Below are 23,062 nucleotides of genomic sequence, written 5' to 3'. Positions count from 1 at the left end.
ATCCAAATCTACTCAAAGAACGCTTAGTTAGGAGCCTTCTTTGAGCTCAGCACGGGAGTAGCAAGCACAGGGAAGGAAAATGCAGCATGACGTGGCTCTGTTTCAGGTACCTTTTTGCCTGCACGCACAATTCAGGGATCCGGTGTTCAAGGTTAACCCTTAGCTAAAGTCAGCGACGGACACCTCGGATACCTCGGAAAGCTGTGAGCAGGAGGGTCCCCCCGGTGCCGAGATGGACGCAGCAGCGGACAATTTGTCTAGAGACCTGAGTTCCTTTCCAGCAGTGAAACCATGAGCAAACCACAGATGATACAGATCAAGACCTTTCTTGCCATGACAACCACTGACTCCTGGAAACTTTGAAATGGTTTCTCTAATAGTCCCACCCTGCGGATGAGGAAACTGGGGCCGGGATGGGTTCAGGGTGGCTGCCCTGCTGTTCCCTTAGCTCAATCCCATAGCTGATTGAGGCAATTCACACGGCTCTCTGATCTCAACTCACCAAAGAAAATCCTCACAGTTGGTCCAAAACAACTGTAATCGACAACAGGATGAGAAATTCTTGCAGCAAATCATGACAATTTTCTCACATAGCTGCGTAATAATGATCTTGTTACAAACTGGACTTTATTCAGAAACTGGGCGTATATAAAATGGTTGCGAACTAGCCAAAATTCAGGGAGGAGAATGGATGTCCTAAGGTTTTTGTCAAAGGTTGCAAATTGGAGTTTAAAGCAAACGGAAGTTCCTCTGCAGTTATGAGCATTTTGCTATGCACACCCCATTCCTGGAAACTGGGAAGGATGAACTCTATGGATGGAGGTACCTGGGTTATTTCAGTCATTTTTCAGAATCTTGCATTTTAATGTCTTGGGCGTAAAAATCTAAAAATACCTTTCAACAAATTGGTCTCTGTCAAGATAGCAAGTCTTTTTTCTTCTGTGATGACTCTTATCACAATGCTTCTAGTATTTAGAACTAGACAAAGATCTTATCTTTAAAAATGGATGGTACCCCATACACATCAATTTACAGTTGCCATGACAGAAAGCAAGCGAGCGGGGTGATGACCCTGAGCATTTTTTAAATCAAGGCATCATTATAAAATTGGAGAATTTTAAAACTGAAAGGTCTTAGGTATCATTGAGTCCCATATTTTCAATTTGGAGATGAGGAAACCAAGGACAAAAGAGGTAAAGTAACTTAAATTACTAATGCTGTGGGAGGTAAGATCTGTACAAAAAAATAATAATAAACCAGGAGACAGAGATGCTAGGACAAGGATATAAGTAGAGATTAGCATTCAGAGCTCCTGTCCCCACGGACAGTGGAGACCATACGTTTTTACTGTGGTTTTCTCTGCTGATCCAACCTGAATGCCCATGACTCCTGCCCCAGCCAGCATCTGCTCCCAGGGCACCAGTAGCCCCAAAGGGAGGGAGACCGTCTTACCTGGTGTCCACGCCTCCCTTTTTCCCCCTTGGGGCCTTGGGTGAAACTATCAGTTCCAGGATCCCCCTGGGAAAATAAAAGGTTGCTTGGCTCAAATGGGTAGGCAAAGTATGATTATTAAAAAAGAAAAGGCACCAAAGTGGATCCTTTCAGTTGTCTGAGCCTGCTCAGTATTCCAAATACCCAGTGCAATTAAAATCCTAAACTCTTTAAGAGCCCAAACGTTGTATAAGATGGACTTCCTTTCAAATCTCCTATTGGTCGCAATACTAAGGCAGGCTGAACAGATGCCTCATTAATGAATAATTCATTGTCCTCTGCCTTTGTGCCCAAGCAAACAATTCACAATCCCTGGATTAGAGCAGCAGAAATCCCTGAAACCCCACTACTCACAAAATCTCCCCTCAGCCCAGGCTCTCCGCGCTCGCCAGGTCGTCCAGGTGGTCCAGGCAAGCCCTTAAATCAAATTTTTAAGAAGTGTCACTTTTTAAAATCATCTATTGCCTAAAGGGAAATGGCAAATGAGATTCAAATTAAAAGAGCAATGTAGTACGTGAACTTTAAAGCATTAGCTGCCAAAGAGGTGAGGTTGAGACACAGAAAAGAACATACTTTTATTGGAAATCTGGGATACACTTGGCCCTATATGTGCATTGCCTCATTTAACCCTCACAATTCAAGAATTAACCTGCTACATATGAGGAAACTGAGACTCAGGGAAGTCAGACCCTGTCCCCCTACCACCAATACCCTGGATCTTTTCACAACTTCCTGATGCTCCTACACAGAAATACATGTAAGAAAAAGAAGGCTCTCCCCATCAGTATTAGCAGCGCAAGATCTTATGAAAAAGAGAAGGGAAGAGAGAGAAATGCTTCTGGAGCTCCTGACTGCTACAGGCAGGGAACCAGAGAGGTGGAGCAACTTGCCATAAGACTATGGCATGAAAAGCAAATGGTTGCTTCTCTTAAAACCTGCTGTTAGATACACATGACTGTATCTAAAATAGATGAACAACAAGGTCCTACCGTATAGCACAGGAAACTACATTCAATACCCTGTAATAACATATAATGGAAAAGAATATAAAAAGAAAAAAATATATATGTGTATGTATATGTACAACTGAATCACTTTGCTGTACTCTTGAAGCTAACATTGTAAATCAACTACACTTCAATAAAAAAAAAAATTTGTTAAACCTTGCTTTTAGTGGTACCACCTCTGTGCCATAGTTCCTACAGAATCACAGAATTGGGGAGAGCCCCCCCCCCACTGCAGGAGCCTTCCTCGGATGATGTTATGTACCTGGTTCTGGAGGGTACACACCACACCCTGAGAATAGTGAAGTGGGGCCCCCTCTGAAATCTGACCCTCAGACACACAGGAAATGGGATGTTCTCTGGGTTCCACAAGAAGCCACCTCATACTGTTACTGGAGACCTTTCTTCACGTCTTCCCCGGTCTGATACAATGGTAAGAAGGAATTAGTTAATTCTAAATTCTAATCCTGCTGCTTAATTGACAACCAAGGCAAATTTCTTTGACTTCTCAGTTCAAAACAATTTTCTCATCGGTGAAATAGACATACTTATCTTATAGGGCTGTTATAGGGATTCAACGGAATAGTAAATTAAAATGCTGAGTACAGGGCCTGACATATGGTGCCTATTATGTTTTGTCCAACATATAGTCCCTCCTTTTTCTGACCCAGACACTGGCTTCCAGAGTAATCTTCCAAACCTGTAGCTTTGAACACATGTCTTCCTTGCTTAGAAACTTTCAACAGCACCTGGTGACTCAGCAGAAAAGAACAAAACCCTTAAAACATGGCATCAAATTGGCTCCAACTTGCCCTTCCAGACTGTCCTCCCACTCTTTATACTTTTGATCTCACCCTCCACTCTTGTTGAAGTGGAATCTTTGTTTTCCAAAACCACTCTGAGTTCTTTTAATCTAAGCCTTTTCTTTTTCTTAACCTGGAATACCCTGTGTGTGTGTGTGTGTGTGTCTCACAGAGGTCTCAGTGGAGAATGTCTTGATTTCCTGTGTTCCCTGGAATGCCCGAGTCTTCTCCACCCTGAGCACATTCTCAAATGCCACAGGGCCTCAGTAGGGAAGGCTGGTCTCACATCCCCTTCCTCCTCCCTTACCATCTTTTAAATTTCATTCCATCGTTACTCCCTCAATGAAGCCTTCCTGACTGCACAGGCTGGATCAGATCCCTGTGCCATTTCCCTGCCTTTCACGTACTTATCTCAGCAGTAATCTTACATCTATTTCCATGATTATTTCATTAATATCTGTTTCACCCCACAGAGGCAAGTCCTGAGAAACAGAACTCATGCCTATTTTGGTCCCCATTCTACAGTCTTCCCTAAATTACAATAGATGCTCAGTGAATTTTGTTGACTGATTGGATGGAGAAAGGCCACTGTACTTGAGATTCCTCTCCAAGTCACCGGGCTCCCATTGATTCTTTATTTGTACCATTCTTACAGCCTTTATCTTATCCTATCTTGTATTAGAGTTATTCCTGTACAAATCTTATCTCCTGCACCAGGAAACCAGCTCTTTATTGGTCATAACCTTGATTCATTTACCTCTGAACCCTTCTTTGTGTCCGCCAAAATGCCCTACAGGTAGGAAGCACTTGACAGGCATTTACTGAATTCAACTAATTTTGGTGGAAACTGAAGGCTCTCCAGTCTTGAAGGGAATGTAGTGTGCTCCACCTTCTCCAAAATCTGATCCACAAACTGCAGGTTGGAAATTAAACCTCAGTAAAGAGTCATGTCTTGCGACTCTCTGTTTCATGTATCAGGAAATCAATCCACGCCTAAGGGTAAAAGCATTGCTCTAATTCCATAGGGGTAATAAAAACATAAGTAAATAAATTTAACCTCCTTTATCTAATCCAGTGAATCAACAGAAGCTGATTACAGTGCTGTGTCAAGTTGGATCCTTCAGGCTGGAATCCATCATCGGTTAGTAATGTCTGCATGGGCATGGGAAGGGAAATTGGTTAGTAATGCCTGCCTGGGCACAGGAAGGGGGAGTTGCAGTACATACACCAGGTACCTGCCCTCCCTCACATGGAGAGAGTGACCAGCACAGTGCATAGTCACAGTCAAGCAGATAGTCCAAACAATGGACACCGGGAGGATGCAGAAAAGGGGGAGGTCACTACAGACCGACATGGTCAAGGAGGGCATCGTTAGGAGGAAAGAGAGGAGGTGGAAACTGAAGGAAAGGTGAGGTTCAAGTAAGCACTGAAGATGGATGCAGGGGAAAGGCGTTCCAGGATGAAGTACTGAGTGAGGGTGAGACACAGAGCTCGGCGTGCAGAAGGAATCTCCAGGGGACAGTGAGGAGCCCAGTTTGACTGGGAAGGACACTTCTGGACTGAGATTAGTGAAGGATGTGGTTGAAAGGCCTTGTGTGTCAGACTACATCACTGGTGACAGGAAGCTATGAAAAGCTTGGGCAAAAGGGAATGACGCCCATGATAAAGCACAAAAGGTTAAGTAAGCTGGTTCCCATGACCCATTTCACTATCAGCAGAGTCAGGCCTTAAGTAGAAGTTCCAAAGACTAATCTAATATTTATCACCCTTTCACTCCCAACACAGTACAGATGACGCTTTCCCAGAGTTTGGAAATAAGCTGTCCGGGTCAGTTTCTGCAGCAGGAATCTGAGAGATGTGGGAGAAGAATCTTCTCACACTTTACCCGATTTCCCCTGTTTCCTTTTTCTCCAGATGACCCTGGGACTCCACGATCACCCTAGAAAAAGACAAAGAAATACAAAAAGAATCTGTATTACATAAGTCACACACACCAGGAAAATTTTTCACATAGTTTCACATTCTAGCCAAGAGTAGAAAGTTCTAAACCTGACTATGTGGCAGACTAGATGCCCTGAACAATCTTCCCTTCAAAAAACAATTTAAAATCCAAATAACAAATTAAATTACATCTCACATGCATCCATGAGCTGATAAAGAAAAAGAGAGATGCTTAGAGTTTAGACAAAGAGAAAGCAGGAATCTAGAAGAGTCACAGCTATTGGCTGCCGGAGGACTCCTGATCACTCTGGACGTGTGTGGTGTGAAAACCCACAAGGTGATCACTTATTTTAAAGTGGTCCCAGGAGGTAGTGCCACCAAGTATGTGGCAGAAGCAAACAACCTCCACTCAGTGACTTCTCACAGATAAAGTTCCATCAAAAATGAGTGTCAATCAAAAATTACAACACATAGGAGGTAGACACCATGAGGGAGAAGCCAGCAGATCCAACAGACAACAAATTAGACTTATAATGACTATAGATGTTGGAATTATCAAAATGTAAAATAAATATCTTTAATCATTTAAATAACCCAAAAAATGAGCTAAGGAAAAAAAAGCATCTATATTTTAAAAAAGGGTGGGGGGTAAGCAGATTTGAGAAAGAATCAAACAGAACTTCTTGAAGTGAAATTAGAATAAATGAAATCAAAACTCCAATCAGCAGGTTAATGGTACATTAAACATTTAACATAAGGATTGGTGAACTAGAAACTGAAGAAGTTATTCCGAATGCAGCACAGAAAGATAAAGAAATAGAAAATATGAAAGAAAGGCTAAGAGACATTGAGGATAAAGTGAGAAGGTCTACAAATTTCTAATTAGACTTCCAGAAGGAGATAAGAGAGAAAGTGGGAAGGATTAAAATTTCAAAATGATCATCTGCTAAGGATTTTCCAAAACCTGGAGACACAAATGCTCCGATTCAAAAGCTTACTAAGTCCCAAATAGGATAAGTGAAAAGAAATTCATACCTGGAACATCATATTGAAACTGCAGGAAACGAGAAACAAAGGAAAGCTGTAAAGCAGCCTGATATTTTTTTCAAAGATCACTAACAAAGGGACAACAGTTCCTTGATGGATAACTTCTTAAGAGCAAAGATGAAAGTCAGCCAGGAGAGGATGAAATTTCATTTCTAAAGTGCTGAGAGAAAATAATTGTATACCCAAGAGTGATCTTTCAAGAAAAATGGTGAAATCATGAAATTGTCAGAGAAAAAAACAACCAGGAGCATTTACAACCTTCATCAAAGAAAAAAATCTACAAGTTGTATTTTAGGCAAAAGAAGCATGATCTTTTCACATTTTTTGAAGGCATCAGTGACAGTAATAAATATGATGGTAAAGCTAGGTAAGTATTGATTAAATAAAGCAATCATTACAACAATGTCTAGTTACTAGAATTAACAAAAGTAAAAGGTGAAAATAAAACTCCGACAACAACATGTGATATGAGAGCTAAGTTTATAGGTTCCTTGTATTTTGAACACAAGAACAAACACATAGATTAACTTTAGACATTGGTGAGCATGCGTGTTTATTTAAATTTCCAGACTAGTTGTGAGAAATATGAAGAGTATTAATGTCAAACTCATGAGGGTGGGGAGAGCTGGGGACATAGAATGAGAAACTGTCTGTACCTGTTCTCCATCCAAGCCGTCAAGACCCTCCTCACCAGGGCTGCCCTGTGGAGCAAAGGAAGATGAGGACGTTAGGGACCGGAGGACCAGGTGTCCCTGGTTACTGCTTGCATGTTAATTTCCTTGCTAATATTATTCTCAGAAGGTAGAAGAATCTAGGTCTCCCAAACAACATTTATATTCAGCATTCAAGTATTAAAAAGCAGTGATTATTTTCTTCCTGAAATGGATATTAGCGATATATACTGTTTTTCCTGACAGTTTCAGATGCTAAAGAAAAATAGAAGAAAAAAAGAAATTCAGATTTTGAATGGATAGAAAGACTTCCTTTTAAACTTTTACACTGTGACAAGCACGGTAACTCTCACCGGACTGAATGAAACATTTCTCACTGGTTGTCTACGATGGTCCTTGTGTCATTGACCTTTTTTTTTTTTTTTTAATGTAAAAAGACTGTCAAAGAGAGGAGGGTATAGCTCAGTGGTAGAGGGCATGCCCAGCATGCGCGAGGTCCTGGGTTCAATCCCAGTACCTTCATTAGAAAAATAAATGAATAAATCAACACCCCTAATTATCTTCCCCCAACAAAATAAATAAGTAAATAAAAAGACTGGCAAACATGCCTGAATTCATCTGCATAATGGAAACTCCAAAGATCGCAGATTAAGCAGGAATTAAATGAGTGTGTTTGGACGTGTGTGCATTTGGAAAGACTTATGACTTAAAAAAAGAAAAGAAGACTTCTTTAGAGAAGAGCTGAAAAGCTGGGGCTGACTACGATAAGAGTAACAACTGGCCACAGCATTGTGCTACCCCATCAAGCTTTCCATCGCTTTCAAATCACGGGCTCGTTGTTTTACCAACCAACTCAAAAGGACAGTGAATCTATTTATTATAAAGCATCTTCTGAAGAAAAAACAAAAAGATCCAGAGTGTTGCAAGCAGAATAAAATGCATTTTACACACGTGGGGTGGTCGATGTACTCCTACTGGCCACACGAGGAAATCAAGTTTCAGGCATTTTTGTTTTAGCCAAAGGACAGCTGATTTTAGTGAATGAAAATACGCACAGGAAACTCTAGGACTAGAATGACGTGCTACGTTTGGCACAGGACATAGTGGTCCCAGGAGACCTGGTAAATGAGATCCATCAGCCCTTGTCTGATCCATTCATCACTTGGTATTCATTCCCTAGGATAATGCGGGGAACAGAGCAGGTTCCTAATACATGTTTGTTGAATGAATGAATGAATGAATGGGCAAATGGGTACTTGGCTTCTGAATCTGGACGTAAAGCCACTCCCTGCTGCACCAGCGCCTTACCAGCCCTGTCCTGCATCCCTCTCCCACGTGACACCTCACATGACCAAACCCTCCTGAACACACCTTGAATTCAGAACCAACTCTTTCAGATAAACATGATAATCTTGTGGCTCCATCATTGTAGTCAGCAAGGCTTGAAAATTATCTTATAGGTCCAGATTCAAACCTGAAATACTTACCTTACAGACAGCCATTCATTAGCGTGACAGTTTGGCTGTTAACACCACCTGACACATCTATCCCCAAGTGTTAAGCCCCACCTTACTCAAGCAAAGGAAAAAATCAGTGAACTTGATGTTGTGTTTCCCAAAGAAGCCACTCCCCACTTTGAGAATAAGGAAGACCACTCACCTTTTCTCCAGAAAATCCTCTTGCTCCCTAAAATTCAAAACAAATAAAAACAGCTGAGCTTGAATGACACTTTTAAGCCACTGTTTCATTTAGGAAACCATATGTTCCCTAATTTCAAGAAACTGCAATTTTGATACACACATTACTATATATAAAATAGATAAACAACAAGAAACTACTGTCTAGCACAGGGAACTATAGTCAATTTCTTGTAATAACATACAGTGGAAAAGAATCTGAAATATATATGTCCATATGTATGTATGACTGAATCACTTTGCTGTACAGCTGAAATTAACATTGTAAATCAACTACACTTCAATTAAGAATAAAATTTTAAAAAAAGAAACTGCAAGTTTTGGATCAAAATGGAGATTTCTTCTCCAGTGACCACATGGACATCACTGATTACTACCACTCCCCTGCACCGTGACGTGGAGAAAAGTGCGCCTTGTAACTCCTCCCACAGTAGGGGGAGAGCCAGAAACAGCGGTAACCTGTCGTTTATGACAACAATCATACTCTTCCAAACAAAAATGGGAATACACTGATTCACAAGCATGCAAAGGCTTCCGGGAACCATAAGACAAAGTAATTGAAAGACAAACTTGGTAGAAGATACAGAATATGGTCACTGTGATCAGAAAAACTCCAGAGGACTCTGAAGCTGGCTGTAAAAATAATTATCTGGCCTTATTAAAGGACATTCTCTAATCCTAGAAGGTTAAGAGGCATTTAAAGAAACCACTAAAAAAGGGTTTCCCACTCATGATCCCTACATTTGGCTTTTAATTTATTTGTTTGTTTGTTTTAATGGAGGCACTGGGGATTGAACCCAGGACCTTGTGCTTGTTAAGCACAAAGTCTACCACTGAGCCTTTAAAATCTCATTGTTCTCAAGCCCAACTTCCAACTGCCACCTCTGTGGGTCTCCTCCTGAGGGTTTTTCCTGGTATCGGAGTCTGTCCACACACGAGACCGGCCAGAAGTGCTGGGGCATCAGTGTCCCCTGGGAGCAGCCCTCAACTAATGCCCGATGGGATCTGGTGCACACATACTCCCGCTCCCTCCCCCTGGGGGTGAGTTGCGCTCACTGGCCCCCACTGCTTCTCAGCAGGATTAAGCTCTATCCACCCACAGTGTAATCAAATAATAATGCACCCTTTTTAGGCCACCTTCCCTTCTGTCTAACTTCTCTACTCCTCTACTCGGGTTTACTGTGACCCCCACCCCCACTCCCCAAATAAACACTAGATTTCGCACTCAGGATTCCTTTCCTCAGGCTCCACTGCTCTGCTCCCTTAGTCTGAGAAAGAGCTAAAACACCAGAGCTACGCTGAAGAATTAAGATTTTCCTCAAACTCCAGAGACAGGGAAAGACCTCCACAGCTCGAGGTCACACTCACCTTGGGTCCTCTCCTGCCCCGGCATCCGTCCTCACCTCGGAGTCCAGGAAGACCTCGGGGACCTCTTTCTCCCTGTGGAGTAAAGATACACATGGAGACAGTCAAGCAACAACCTCTGTCCCCATCCGACCAATTCCAGCCAGCAATGAGCAACTGTCAGAATGGGTAAAATAACGACATGGTCCTTGCAATCACTTTTACATCCTCAAAGACATGGTTGGATGACCTGCAAGGCAATCAGAATGTTCACCCATCAACTGCCCACACTGATGACTCCAAATCACACGAATCTGAACTCTCTCTCTGTTTTGATCAATTCAGTCAAGCCACATGGGCAAAAACTTAAGCATTCAAATCAAACAGAAGATGTGTCTGAATATTTCCTTCAGGCAGCTAAAACTGGATGAAGGTTTCCTCACGGCTCCACAAAGAATAAACCACTATTTAACTCTTTCTTTTCTAGATGAAATCCAGCCTCTGTCTAAGGTGTAGATCATATGTCATACGTCCTCTCCTGAGAAGCTTTTACTGTTATATTGCTTGTTATTATGTTTTTGTGTTATATTCCTGGTATATTGTGAGCTTCCTGGAGACAAGGACAACGTCTCATTTATTTATCTCTGGATTTCCAGCCCTAAGTACGGCGTCTGGCACACGGTAACATCCAATCAGGATTTGAAGAATGACTCCCTGAATTATGTTAATGAACGTAACCTTTTGATCAAGGTATTGAATAAGGAACGGAACGGGAGATGTCAGGCCTTTTACTAAGTTGATCGAATATAAATTAGAAAGCACTGTACATCCCAAGACCTTTCATCAAAAAGAGGGTCTACAAATGTAATATCTAACTTTCTCTTAACAAGGCTGGATGACTTCCCTGTGTGAGCTGCCCAGGACAGTAAAAGGGATCATGGTAAAGTGAGAGGTCCTCCGGATCTGGAATGAAAGGACCTGGGTTTGAGTCCCAGCTCTGCCTCCAACAAGTTTTGTGAGCACATGACTCTGTGAATTACAATTTCCTCCACTGGCAAAAAAAAAATATGGATCTGGATAACATGGATTCTAACCACTCATAGGATTGTTGTATTGAACGCATGAGCTATTGTATTGAAAGGATGTCACAAACCACATGGATTGGACAAATGAGGTGCTTTATGCCTAACAGACAGCAAGTAATAGCAGGGCACAACACAAGACGTGGGTTTGGTGGGGAGGGTATAGCTCAAGTGGTAGAGCGCATGCTTAGCATGCACGAGGTCCCAGGTTCAATTTCAATTACCTCCTCCAAATAGAAATAAATGAATAAACCTCATTACCTCCCCCTCATAAAAACAAACAAACAAAAAGACATGGGTTTGGACACACCTGCAACGCTGTCTACCTGACCTTAGCAAGTCACTTACTCTCTCTGAGTTTCTATTTCTGAATATACATAAAGAAAGTATTAACACATATCAGTAGAGTTGTGATGAAGGTTGTGTCAAAATATACACAAAGTGCCTAACGCAGAGCCTAACACACAGTAGGTGCCAAATAAATGTCTTTTCTCCTCTTTCTTCCTAGCTTATAAGAATTTTTAGGTTCAATATGTGGTGTTTAAGCTTCATCTGAAAAATGTAACCCTCACAGATGTGCTGGTTTACATTGCACTATCCAGTGTCATCAATCATGAATAAATGGTTGTCATCTTTATTAGAAAATAATTGTTATATATAAAACAAATGTCCCTCATAAAGCAAGGACACTGAGGAAAAATTGTTAATTTTATTTTTAACAAAACGTTAAAAATAAACCCACTCAGAATCTTAAAAAAATGACACAAATGAACTTACTTACAAAACAGAAAGAGACTCAGACATAGAAAACAAACTTACAGTTATCAAAGGGGAAAGGGGGGAAGGATAAATTAGGAGTTTGGGATTAGCAGATATAAACTAGTATCTATAAAATAAACAAACAATAATGTCCTACTGTATAACCCAGGGAACTTTATTCAATACTTTGTAATAACCTCTAATGAAAAAGAATACCAAAAAGAACATATATATATATATATATATATATATATATATATATATATATATATACACACATATATGTGTATATATATATATATATCACTATGCTGTGCACTAGAAACTAACACAACATTGTAAATCAACTCTACATCAATAAAATGAATAAATAAATTAAGAAAGTAAGTAAGTTAATCTTGGAAATTAAAAATAAAAAATAAAAAAATTTCTAAAAACCCACTCAGGATGGCTATTAGCAATAAACAAACAAAAACAAACGTTGGCAAGGATGTGAAGAAGTTGGAACCCCAATGCATTTGGGGTGGAAATAGAAAAGAATACAGCTGCTATGGAAAACAGTATTGTAGTATCTCAAAAAAAAAGTAAAAACAGAATTACCACATGAGCCAACAATTCCACTTTTGGAATATACACCCCCAAAGAATTGAAAGCTGGGTCTCAAAGAGATCTCTGCACACCCACATACACAGTATTATTTGCAACAGCCAAAAGGTGAAAGCAACCCAAGTGTCCATTGATGGATGGATGGAGACACAAAAGGGGGCATACAGATACCATGGAATATTATTCAGCCTTGAAAAGGAAGGAGATTCTGGCATGCTACAACATGGATGAAACTTGAGGACATTATGCTGAGTGAGATAAGCCAAGAAGACAAATACAGTGTGATTCTACTTAAAGAGACACGTGGAGTAGTCAAATTCATAGAGACAGAAAGTAGAACAGTGGTGGCTCGGGGCTGGGGGAGAGGGGGACGGGGAGGTAGTGTTAATGGGTACAGAGTTCCAGTTTGCAAGATGGAAGAGTTCTGGACATGGGTGAGGGGAGGGGCCGCACAACAACGTGAATGTACCTGACGTCACTGAGCTTCAAACACTTAGAAGCAGTTAGGACCATCAAGTTTACATTACCTGTGTTTTACTACACTTAAAAATTAAAAAGAAACGTGATGAAAAAGGAAAAAACCCACTCCTATGACTTCTGTTTATAATTTCTAAAGTTCCAGTTGTTGTATCTACGTGATTAGGTATGTGTTTTTTCAAAATCAGTCCTCAGGGAAAAAAAAAGTATCCTTAATTTGAGTCTTCACAGTCTCCTGTATTTCAGAGCCCTCTCTCCATTACTTGGCTTTGAACAGCGTAGGATTGACACCCAGTCAGGTAATTTGAGATATTTATGGGATGTTTATGGAAGTCACCTACCAGATCAGTTAAAGAAGAAAGGAAATAAAGAAATCTGACAGAGATTATTTATTATATTTGAGGGTGAAACCTCACAATTTCAAATGTTAGATCATGAAACAGGACTTTTAAAAATCACTTTTACAAACAACAGAATTTGTAATTACATTCCTGAGTACCTAAAAATACTCTCACAAGAAAAATGAGGCAACAAGTTTTTGAAGCCAGAAGTAAAATTTGCAGTGACAGATTTTGTAAATAGACTTAAAAGTGGTTTATCTGAAAAACATTTAGAAGTGAACACAATATACTCTAGAAAACCCGGTGCGATGCTTCTGGAAAGTGGCTCCAGGAATGCCAAAGAAATATAGAAATTACATGGAATGAGCTACAAAGATATGTTGCACAAAATGGGGAATATAGTCAATATTTTATAGTAACTATAAATGGAGCATAACTTTTAAAAATTGTGAATCACTATATTGTACACCTGTAACATATAATATTGTACATCAACTATACTTCAATAAAAAAAGAATAAGTATGCTTCAATAAATTAAGAAAGAAATTACATGGGAAGAGTTTTGAATAAAATGGCTTGAAAAAATATGAGAAAAAAAGAATTTTCAATTTAATATATCTTTTTACATAATAAAGACTTCAGAACGTTTATGTGTAACTAAGTTAAATACTGTAAGTAAATATTTGTTCAATTCACCTACATCCCTAATAGATCCTGTTTTCTAATTGGGCAGAACAGCTCCAGGATGTTCTCATAAGAAATGGAAATTGCTTTATGATGGGCAATAGGCTAAATTGTTTTGAGAGGGAAATTTGGGCTCCCTGTGTTTCTCATTAGGAATTAAGTTCTATTGCATTTAAAAATCGATGTCCGATTGCTCACAGGGGCTGCTTAAAGCTATTGATTAAAATCAGGACAGCGGAGAGAATTACATCAACAAAGCTTTTCAAATGCTGGGCTGGTGCAAGTTATTCTATGAGAAACGGGAATAAGACGAAGAAAAGCATCTTATTTTGTGGATGAGATAAGAAGAGAAAACATACGCACGTGTAGCCGTTCAACTAACGCATACAAAGCTCCCAACAAACGTGAGCTGGTTTTGGGGGCGGTGGGTTAAACGTTTTACTTTGAAATAATTTTAGATTTATAAGAGTTGCAGAGACAGGACGCAGGGTTCCTGGACGCTGGTGCCCAGCCTCCCAGCAGTTACACATTTCATCACAGGGAGTGCCTCCCAAGGAGAGGACGTGAAGGGCAGTGTGGACTGTCACCTGGAGGCCTCTTGTGGGCAGTGACATCGGAGAACAGGCTTGAAGGAGGTGAGGAAGGAGCCGTCCAGGCAGAGGGACAGCCAGCCCGGCCCACGAGGCGGGAGAAGCCCGTGTCGTCCCAGAACAGCCCGGTGGGCTGAGGCCGTCGGAGCCCGAGGGTGGGGTGCGGTTCCCCCGGTGCAGCCCGGGAGGGGCCTCACCAGGGCTTCCTTCTCCTCGAGGTGAAACCAGGATCCCTGAGCAGGGGAGGGGCGAGGGGCACCACCTGACAGATTCCATCTGGGCCCTTCCGACCGCTGTGCGTGGTGGGGGAGCTCCCGCAACAGTCCAGGCGAGAGGTCAGGGCGTGCGCGCCGGGAGCGGGAGGAGTGCCGCGTTCCAGGCACGTTTTCTTCCCGGGCTGGGCTCAGTCCACGGCTCTCAGGGGGCTTCTGCCCCGAGGTGCTTCCCCGGGTTCTTGGTTCTCCTTCCGTCGGCTGCAGCCCGCGTTCTCTCCCCACCCTGACCACGGCTTCCATCCTCTATGGGCAGGGAGAGTCTAAACATGAAGGCCCTATAAGGAATTTCTATATAACATGTACACTTTGTGTAATTGTGACATTTCACTGCCAGCCAAAAAGCTGGCTTCCGGGCACAACTTCCGTATCCAGGTCTCCAGGAGGAAAGTTCTAGACTGCTCCCCACTGTTTGCTGGTAAGTAATCACACTAGTACACACATCTTCACACATGGATTTTCTTATTTCTTCCCTATCTGCTTTCCCAGCCCACCCCCACGCAGCAGATGCAGGTTTCTGACTTCCACCCGCTGTGAAAGGAGGGCTCAGTCAACACCCACCGTCCCATACAGACACAAAGACAAAAGACAAGGGAACACGCTCTTTGCCTTGTGATGAGAACTCATTGTTGACTCTCTAGACCACTTTCCCGTGGATCACACAGCAGTGGTAACGGGAGTCACACGTGGCCCATTATTTCCCTAGCACGCACTTACCTCACACCTGGCAGTTTGTACCTTTTGGCCACCTTCCTCCAGGTCCGCTTCCCCCACCCCGCTGGTAACCAAGTCTCATCTCTTTTTCTATGAGTTTAGTTCGTTCTTTTTCTTTCCTTCTATCTTTCTTTAGATTCCACATATAAGTGAGCTAAAGCAGTATTTGTCTTTCTCTGCATGACTAGTTCCACTTACCCCAATAGCCACTATACATGCTTTTTTTTAAACATTTTTTTGAGTTATAGTTATTTTACAATCTTGTGTCAAATTCCAGTGTAGAGCACAATATATCTGTTCTACATGAACATACATATATTCATTGTCACATTTTTGTGTGTGTGAGCTACCACAAGATCTTGTGTATATTTCCCTGTGCTATACAGTATAATCTTGTTTATCTATTTTGCATATGACTGTCAGTATCTACAAATTTTGAACTCCTAGTCTGTCCCTTCCTCACCCTCTTGGCAACCACAAGTTTGTATTCTAGGTCCATGAGTCTTTTTCTGTTTTGTATTTATGTTCTTTGGGGGGGGGGGTTCTATATATGAGCGATCTCATATGGTATTTTTCTTTCTCTTTCTGGCTTACTTCACTTAGAATGACACTCTCCAGGAGCATCCATGTTGCTGCAAATGGCGTTATGTTGTCGGGTTTTATGGCTGAATAGTATTCCATTGTATAAATATACCACTTCTTCTTTATCCAGTCATCTGTTGATGGACATTTAGGCTGTTTCCATGTCTTGGCTATTGTATATAGTGCTGCTATGAACACTGGGGTGCAGGTGTCATCCTGAAGTAGGGTTCCTTCTGGATATATGCCCAGGAGTGGGATCCCTGGGTCATATGGTAAGTCTATTCCTAGCCTTTTGAGGAATCTCCACACTGTTTTCCACAGTGGCTGCACCAAACTGAATTCCCACCAGCAGTGTAGGAGGGTTCCCCTTTCTCCACAGCCTCTCCAGCATTTGTCATTTGTGGGCTTTTGAATGATGGCCATTCTGACTGGTGTGAGGTGATACCTCATTGTAGTTTTGATTTGCATTTCTCTGATAATTAGTGATATTGAGCATTTTTTCATGTGCCTTTTGATCATTTGTATGTCTTCCTTGGAGAATTGCTTGTTTAGATCTTCTGCCCATTTTTGGATTGGGTTGTTTGTTTTTTTCTTATTATGTTGTATGAGCTGCTTATATATTCTGGAGATCAAGCCTTTGCTGGTTTCATCATTTGCAAAAATTTTCTCCCATTCGTTTTGTTTTACTTATGGTTTCCTTTGTTGTGCAGAAGCTTATAAGTTTCATTAGGTCCCATTTGTTTATTCTTGCTTTTATTTCTATTGCTTGGGTAGACTGCCCTAGGAGAACATTTTTGAGATGTATGTCAGATAATGTTTTGCCTATATTTTCTTCTAGGAGGTTTATTGTATCTTGTCTTATATTTAAGTCTTTGATCCATTTTGAGTTGATTTTTGTGTATGGTATAAGGGAGTGTTCTAGCTTCACTGCTCTACATGCTGCTGTCCAGTTTTCCCAACACCATTTGCTGAAGAGACTGTCTTTATTCCCTTGTATATTCTTGCCTCCTTTGTCGAAGATTAGTTGACCAAAAGTTTGTGGGTTCATTTCTGGGCTCTCTATTCTGTTCCATTGGTCTATAGGTCTGTTTTTGTACCAATACTATGCTGTCTTGATGACTGTAGCCCTATAGTATTGTCTGAAGTCTGTGAGAGTTATACATGGCTTTTTAATAGTGGGTTTGCTGGTCAAAAAACAGGCATATTTTAATTTTTGATAAATTCTTCCAAATTATCCTGCAAAAAAACAGGCGTCCTGCAATCAACAGTGATGAGAGTGGCTACTTCCCTGCCCCAGATATTATCAATCTTTCACATTTTTTCAATCAGGCTAGCATATAGAATATGTTCTTATTTTCATTTTCATGTGTATTTACAAAGTCAAACATCTTCTTGGGTACTTATTTTCCATTTGCATTTCTTTTTCTGCAAATAACTAGTTTATCCATTGCCCACTTTCGACTGGAATTTCTACCTCTTACTAATTTATAGAACATTTCTGTGTGTTCCAGATATATTTGCACTGTTTAGCTGGTACATGTCTCTCCATATGTGATGCTTGTCCTTCTAACTTTATCCATGGTGTCTGTCCTTAAATGCAACTCTTAAATTTGGAGTCAAAACTATCAATTGTTGCCAAGACTTGGAAGCAATTTAAATGTCCATTGACAGAGGGCTGGATAAAGAAGCTATGGTATATTTATACAATGAAATACTACTCAGCCATAAAAAAGAATAAAATAATGCCATTTGCTGCAACATGGATGGATCTAGAGATTGTCATTCTAAGTGAAGTAAGACAGAAAGAGAAATAAAAATACCATATGATATCACTTATATGTGGAATCTAAAAAAAGAAAACAGAGGACACTATAAACTCATCTACAAAACAGAAAGACTCACAGATACAGTAAATAATCTTATGGTTACCAGGAAAAGGGAGTGGGAAGGGATAAATTTGTGAGTTTGAGATTTGCAAATATTAACTAATATAGATAGATAGATAGATAGATAGATAGATAGATTAAAAACCAAGTTTCTTCTGTATAGTGCAGGAAACTATTCAGTATCTTTATACTAACCTTTAATGAAAAAGAATATGAAAACAAATCTATGTATGTATGCATGACTGGGACATTGTGCTCTACACCAGAAATTGACACATTGTCACTGACAGTACTTTAGTAAAAACAGTAACAAACTATGTGTTGTTTCCATATGACTTCTGTTACTACTGGAACTTTCATAACTAAACGCTCACGCTCACGGTTGGTTCTTGCATCTGCAGCAACTCTGGTCTGTGTGGGGTGAAGGGCTCTCTTTTCTTACACCCCATGAAGGACCACTTGTCCCGCGCCAGGTATTAATCCTACATCACACTAATCTTCATATGCACTAAAGTCCTTTCTTAGAGCCCTTGCTCTGTTTTTAAACACCGCGCTAAGGGCTGTCCCCGTGATCTGTGGGGCAGACTCCCCAACACACCAGCATCGCGCAGCCCAACAGCAGGACCAAGTCACGCCCACTGACTCGTACTGGCACCGCACTGAACTGCAGTTCCGCCTGACAGAGCCTGGACTCTCCCACGCTGAATCTCCCATCCGCGAAGATGGTGGGTGACTCCATTTGGCCCCGTTACCCAGTCTCCTTTGTGTTTTCCATTAAACTTTCATCACGTTCGCGCCTGCTTTTAGTCATTTACTGCCATGTTGTCTGTGATGCTTCTTGCTGCCGTGAGAAGTCATAAATGCTGTTTACTGTTAGAGCTTTCAGTTGGTTTCCAGTGGCACTTCTGGTCCCAGGGATGCTCGCCCCACTATCTGTGCCCCTTGTTGTGTGCTTTAATGATGTTCTCCCCTGGGTGGGTGACCAATCCTCCCCCATCCATGGCCAATGGGCTGCAGCAAGGTGTCCTGGTGCAGGCCCTGGAGGAAGCTTGCTGGGAGGAAAGGCCGGTTGGACGAGCCCCGGGCTCACTCAGAGGATGCGTCCTGGGCGCGGGGTTGGACGCTCAAGTCAGAGAGCAGCCGGAAAAGCACCACCAACAGTGACACCGTTTGCTCCCTGCTGGACGCTGTTCCAAGTGCATTTCACACCTTGGCTCATTTAGTCCGCACACCTAGGAGGCAGGTAGGGCTATCCTTCCACACAGATGAGGAAACAACGCAGTCCGTACACTCCAAGAGGCAGGAAGCTGAAGTTCCAAGAGGAAGAGGGCGACGCCTGTGGAAGGGCGGGCAACGCCAAGAGCCAGGTGCCAGTTTCTCGCGAGAAGGCGTGCCTTGCCTCGCGGCTTGCCGGTTTTCTTACGTAACTATTTTTTGTGACCTTAGATAACCTGATTTTTGTCCTATCTAATGAAGCCTTCATGTGTGACCAGTGCATATTTAAACCAGCATCTCACAGTAGGTAAACTTTGAAAATACACTGAATCCGTGAGTCTGACCGATTGTGCTTTCCAAGGATGGCCACGCCAAAAGCTCCGAGCTCTCCTGCCACGCACGTGACCTTGCACTCCCGTCCCAAGAGGAGGGGTCTGATCGCCCACCTTCTCTTGAATCTGGATGGGACTTAGTGACGCCCTTGGACCCGGCAGACTGTGGCCGGCAAGTTACCGCCTGACTTCTGAGCATGCTCAGAGCCCGGTGGCTTCAGGCCGACCCCTTGGTTGCTCCCTCTCAAGTCCGCCCCTCCCTGTGAGACCTAGCAGCCTTGCAGGACCACCTCTACCTGCCCTTCTGCAACCGAAGCTCACCAGGGCGGGGAGAGGAAGTCACCTCGGGTCCTCCAGCCCAGCTGAGACCCTAGACACCCAGCATAAGACCGCCCACCGTTCCCCTCTCAGCTTCGCCACCCACAGAGCCCCAGAGGGTGACTGCTGCTCTGCAACACTAAGACTTGTGTCTGGGGTTGTTGTTGTTGTTGTTGTTGTTGTTGTTGTTGTTGTTGTTGTTGTTGTTGTTGCTGCTGCTGCTGCTGCTGCTGCTGCTGCTGCTGCTATTTGGGAAGTGGGAGAGGGAATGGAAAGATAATGGGAACAATGAGTTCGTTATCTGTCTTCCTACACTTTGAACGTTCTTGAACCTACGAATTCTGGGCAGATTCTGAAACCTGTCCACCAGCAAGAGCTGTCTCTGCCATAGAGGAGACCAGCCTGATCTGCTTTGCGGAGAAGCGACATTAAAAGCCATTGTCATACTAGGTGAAGCCAGCCAGGAAGAGAAAGAGAAATACCACATGATATCACTTATATGTGGAATCTTTTAAAAATGACACAAATGAACTTATCTACAAAACACAGACAGACTCACAGGCACAGAAAACAAACTTATGGTTACCCGGGGGAATGGGGGTGAGGACAGATAAATTGGGAGTTTGGGATTTGCAGATACCAACTACTATACATAAAATAGACAAACAACAAAGTCCTACTGTATAGTACATAGAGCTATATTCAATACCTTGTCATAGCCTATAGTGAAAAAGAATGTGGAAAAGAATATATATGTATGTGTATAACCAAATCAATATGCTATACACCAGAAATTAACACAACATTGTAAACCTACTATACGTCAATTTTTAAAAAAGCTATTCATCAGGAGTTCAAAATTTGTAGATACTATATATAAAATAAGTAACAAGTTTCTACTGTACAGCGCAGGGAACTGTAATCACTATCTTGTGGTAACCTATAATGAAAAAGAGTATGAAAATGAATATATGTATGTATATGTATGACTGAAACATGCTGTATACCAGAAATTGACACATTGTAACTGACTATACTTCACTTAAAAAAAAAAAAAGCCACTCAGAGGATGATGTAGTTTGAAGTCACCTATCTTGTGAGAAATGAAACAAAAAGAGAATGAGTCCTACAGAAGGCACTGTCACAATCAGTAACCACAGGTGGCTGCTGAGAACTTAAAATGTGTCTAGTCCAATTGAGCTCTAAATGCAGATACACACTGGATTACAAAGTAGCATATTTTTAAAAGCAAATTATCTCATCAATATTTATATTAATTACATGTTGAAATGATTACATCTTGGATATATTGGGTTAAATAAAATATGCTAATAAAGATAACTTTGCCTGTTTTTTTTTTACTTTCTTTAAGTTTGCTATTAATAACTTTTTCATTATATAAAATTACATATGTCACTCACATTCTATTTCTAGCTCTGTACTAGACGGTCTTTATAAAATATGTTGGTTTTGAGATGTTGAGACAGCAGAGTAAGGGGACAAAATCATCCTCCACCCTAGACAGGCATTGCTGGCTTATCCAAGTTGTCTGAAATTGGCATCAGTGGTCCTAATGGGCTGGTCAGACCTTAAGTTATTCTCTTAACTTTGATCAGGCATATTATGAAACCAGAGGCCAAGCAGAAAAAATAACACTTAAAAGACATTTTAAAACATCATAAAAACAGGAAGAAATAATTTCACTACTGCTCAGCAAAATCATGGAAGCTCACAATTCACATTTCTGAATGTATTTCTAACATCTGAGACTACGCTTACTGAAGCAAAATAAAGAGGAAAGTGGAGTGATTCTCCCACAAACATCACCAAAGAAAAGGGTGGGCTTACACAAATCTCAGTGGCTGCATTTTTCTCTAATTTCTGCTTCCTTTCCAAGCTCAGGCAACCTAAAGATTCTAATAATCAACAGACTACTCTAACTGGGGCAATTAAAACACTAATGCTTGTGTATACCAGGAGTGTGAAAAGTTTGGCCCAAAGACCCCTCAGGCCCCCAAGACCCTTTGGGAGGGGATGCTCACAAAGTTAAAACTTTTTTCCCAATTACACTAAAATGCTGTCTTTTCCTTTTTCATTCATATTCTTTCCCAAGTGTACAGCACAGTTTTAAAAAAAACTTTATTGTGGTATAATTTCTGTACAGTAAACTACACATATTTCAGATGTACAATTTGATGAATTTTGATAGATGTGTACACCCATGAAACCACCACCACAATCAAGACAGCTAACATTTCCATTGCTCCCCAAGAGATGCAATTTTTGAACTACAAATTTATCCCTTCCCACCCCTTCTACCCCTTGGTAACCATAACTTTGTTCTCTATGTCTGTGTACAGTAGTTTTTAAGAGGTCACAAAGCAAGCGGTATCACAACAGACTCAACACAGAAGCAGATATACCAATCCAGCTGCCTTCTAATAAGCTAGACGTTAAAGACATTTGAAAACACATAAAACAATGCCACTCTTCTCACTAATGTATTTTGTTTGGGAAAATAGCTGTTTTTCATAAAGGAATACGTGATTTATGTTATGGGTTTATTTTTATTATTTTGAAAGAAAATAAATGATTTTAAATTGCTTCAATTTTAATTTCTAACATGGTAAATATCGGTAGCTAGAAACCACACCAACAAAAGCTCTTCAAGCTCCATAATCTTTTAGAATGCAAAGCTATCTTGAGACCAAAAAGTGTAAGAATCAGTAGTATATACAAGTCAGCTTTAAAATTGACCCCTGTGGGTGAGTGGTTTCCCATCATTTAAAATTAACTGAAAATGATGGGCTCTTAAAATCCTTTCAGTATTTATATGATGTAATAAAGATGGTCCCAACCACATTCCAGTCCCCAAGCTAGCAACTGTCTCTGTAACACACATTGTTCTCCACAGCCAATCACGTGGTAAATTTTCTTTGCCCAGGGATGTATCCAGGGTTACATACAAATTGTCCGCAGGTGATGACAACTCCATCACCTTTTCAGTCACTCAGGAAGGCATCTGAGTGATCTTGTAAGAACAGCCTTAGTTCTTTAATTGATTCTGTTAAACCACTTACAAGCATGGCTGTCTCCTTAATGGTAACAAACTACCTGTTATTCAGCTCATGATTAAGAACTGCTCTTCAATGTATGCCTGTTAGACACAGAACACATTTTCAGTTGTCCAAGAATCACTGACTAA

The 23,062-nt window shown here is 41.2% G+C and overlaps 1 protein-coding gene across 6 annotated transcripts in view; it reads right to left on the bottom strand.

Annotated features, from left to right (window-relative positions):
- Positions 1–23,062, bottom strand: part of LOC105073877 (collagen alpha-4(VI) chain-like) — a 110,621-nt gene that overhangs the window by 43,159 nt on the left and 44,400 nt on the right. For all 6 annotated transcript variants that reach the window (XM_074372177.1, XM_074372179.1, XM_074372183.1 and 3 more), the window contains 6 exons: positions 10,023–10,094; positions 8,617–8,643; positions 6,943–6,987; positions 5,184–5,237; positions 1,846–1,908; positions 1,453–1,518 (listed from right to left, as the gene is read on the bottom strand). In XM_074372177.1, coding sequence (XP_074228278.1) covers positions 1,453–1,518; positions 1,846–1,908; positions 5,184–5,237; positions 6,943–6,987; positions 8,617–8,643; positions 10,023–10,094 — 327 coding nt within the window. The remainder of the gene's footprint in view (positions 1–1,452; positions 1,519–1,845; positions 1,909–5,183; positions 5,238–6,942; positions 6,988–8,616; positions 8,644–10,022; positions 10,095–23,062) is intronic.

Source organism: Camelus bactrianus, chromosome 1, assembly GCF_048773025.1.
Source record: "Camelus bactrianus isolate YW-2024 breed Bactrian camel chromosome 1, ASM4877302v1, whole genome shotgun sequence".
NCBI classification, from domain to species: domain Eukaryota; kingdom Metazoa; phylum Chordata; class Mammalia; order Artiodactyla; family Camelidae; genus Camelus; species Camelus bactrianus.
Note: the sequence above shows the minus strand (reverse complement) of the source record. Positions and strands in the feature narration are given on the sequence as shown.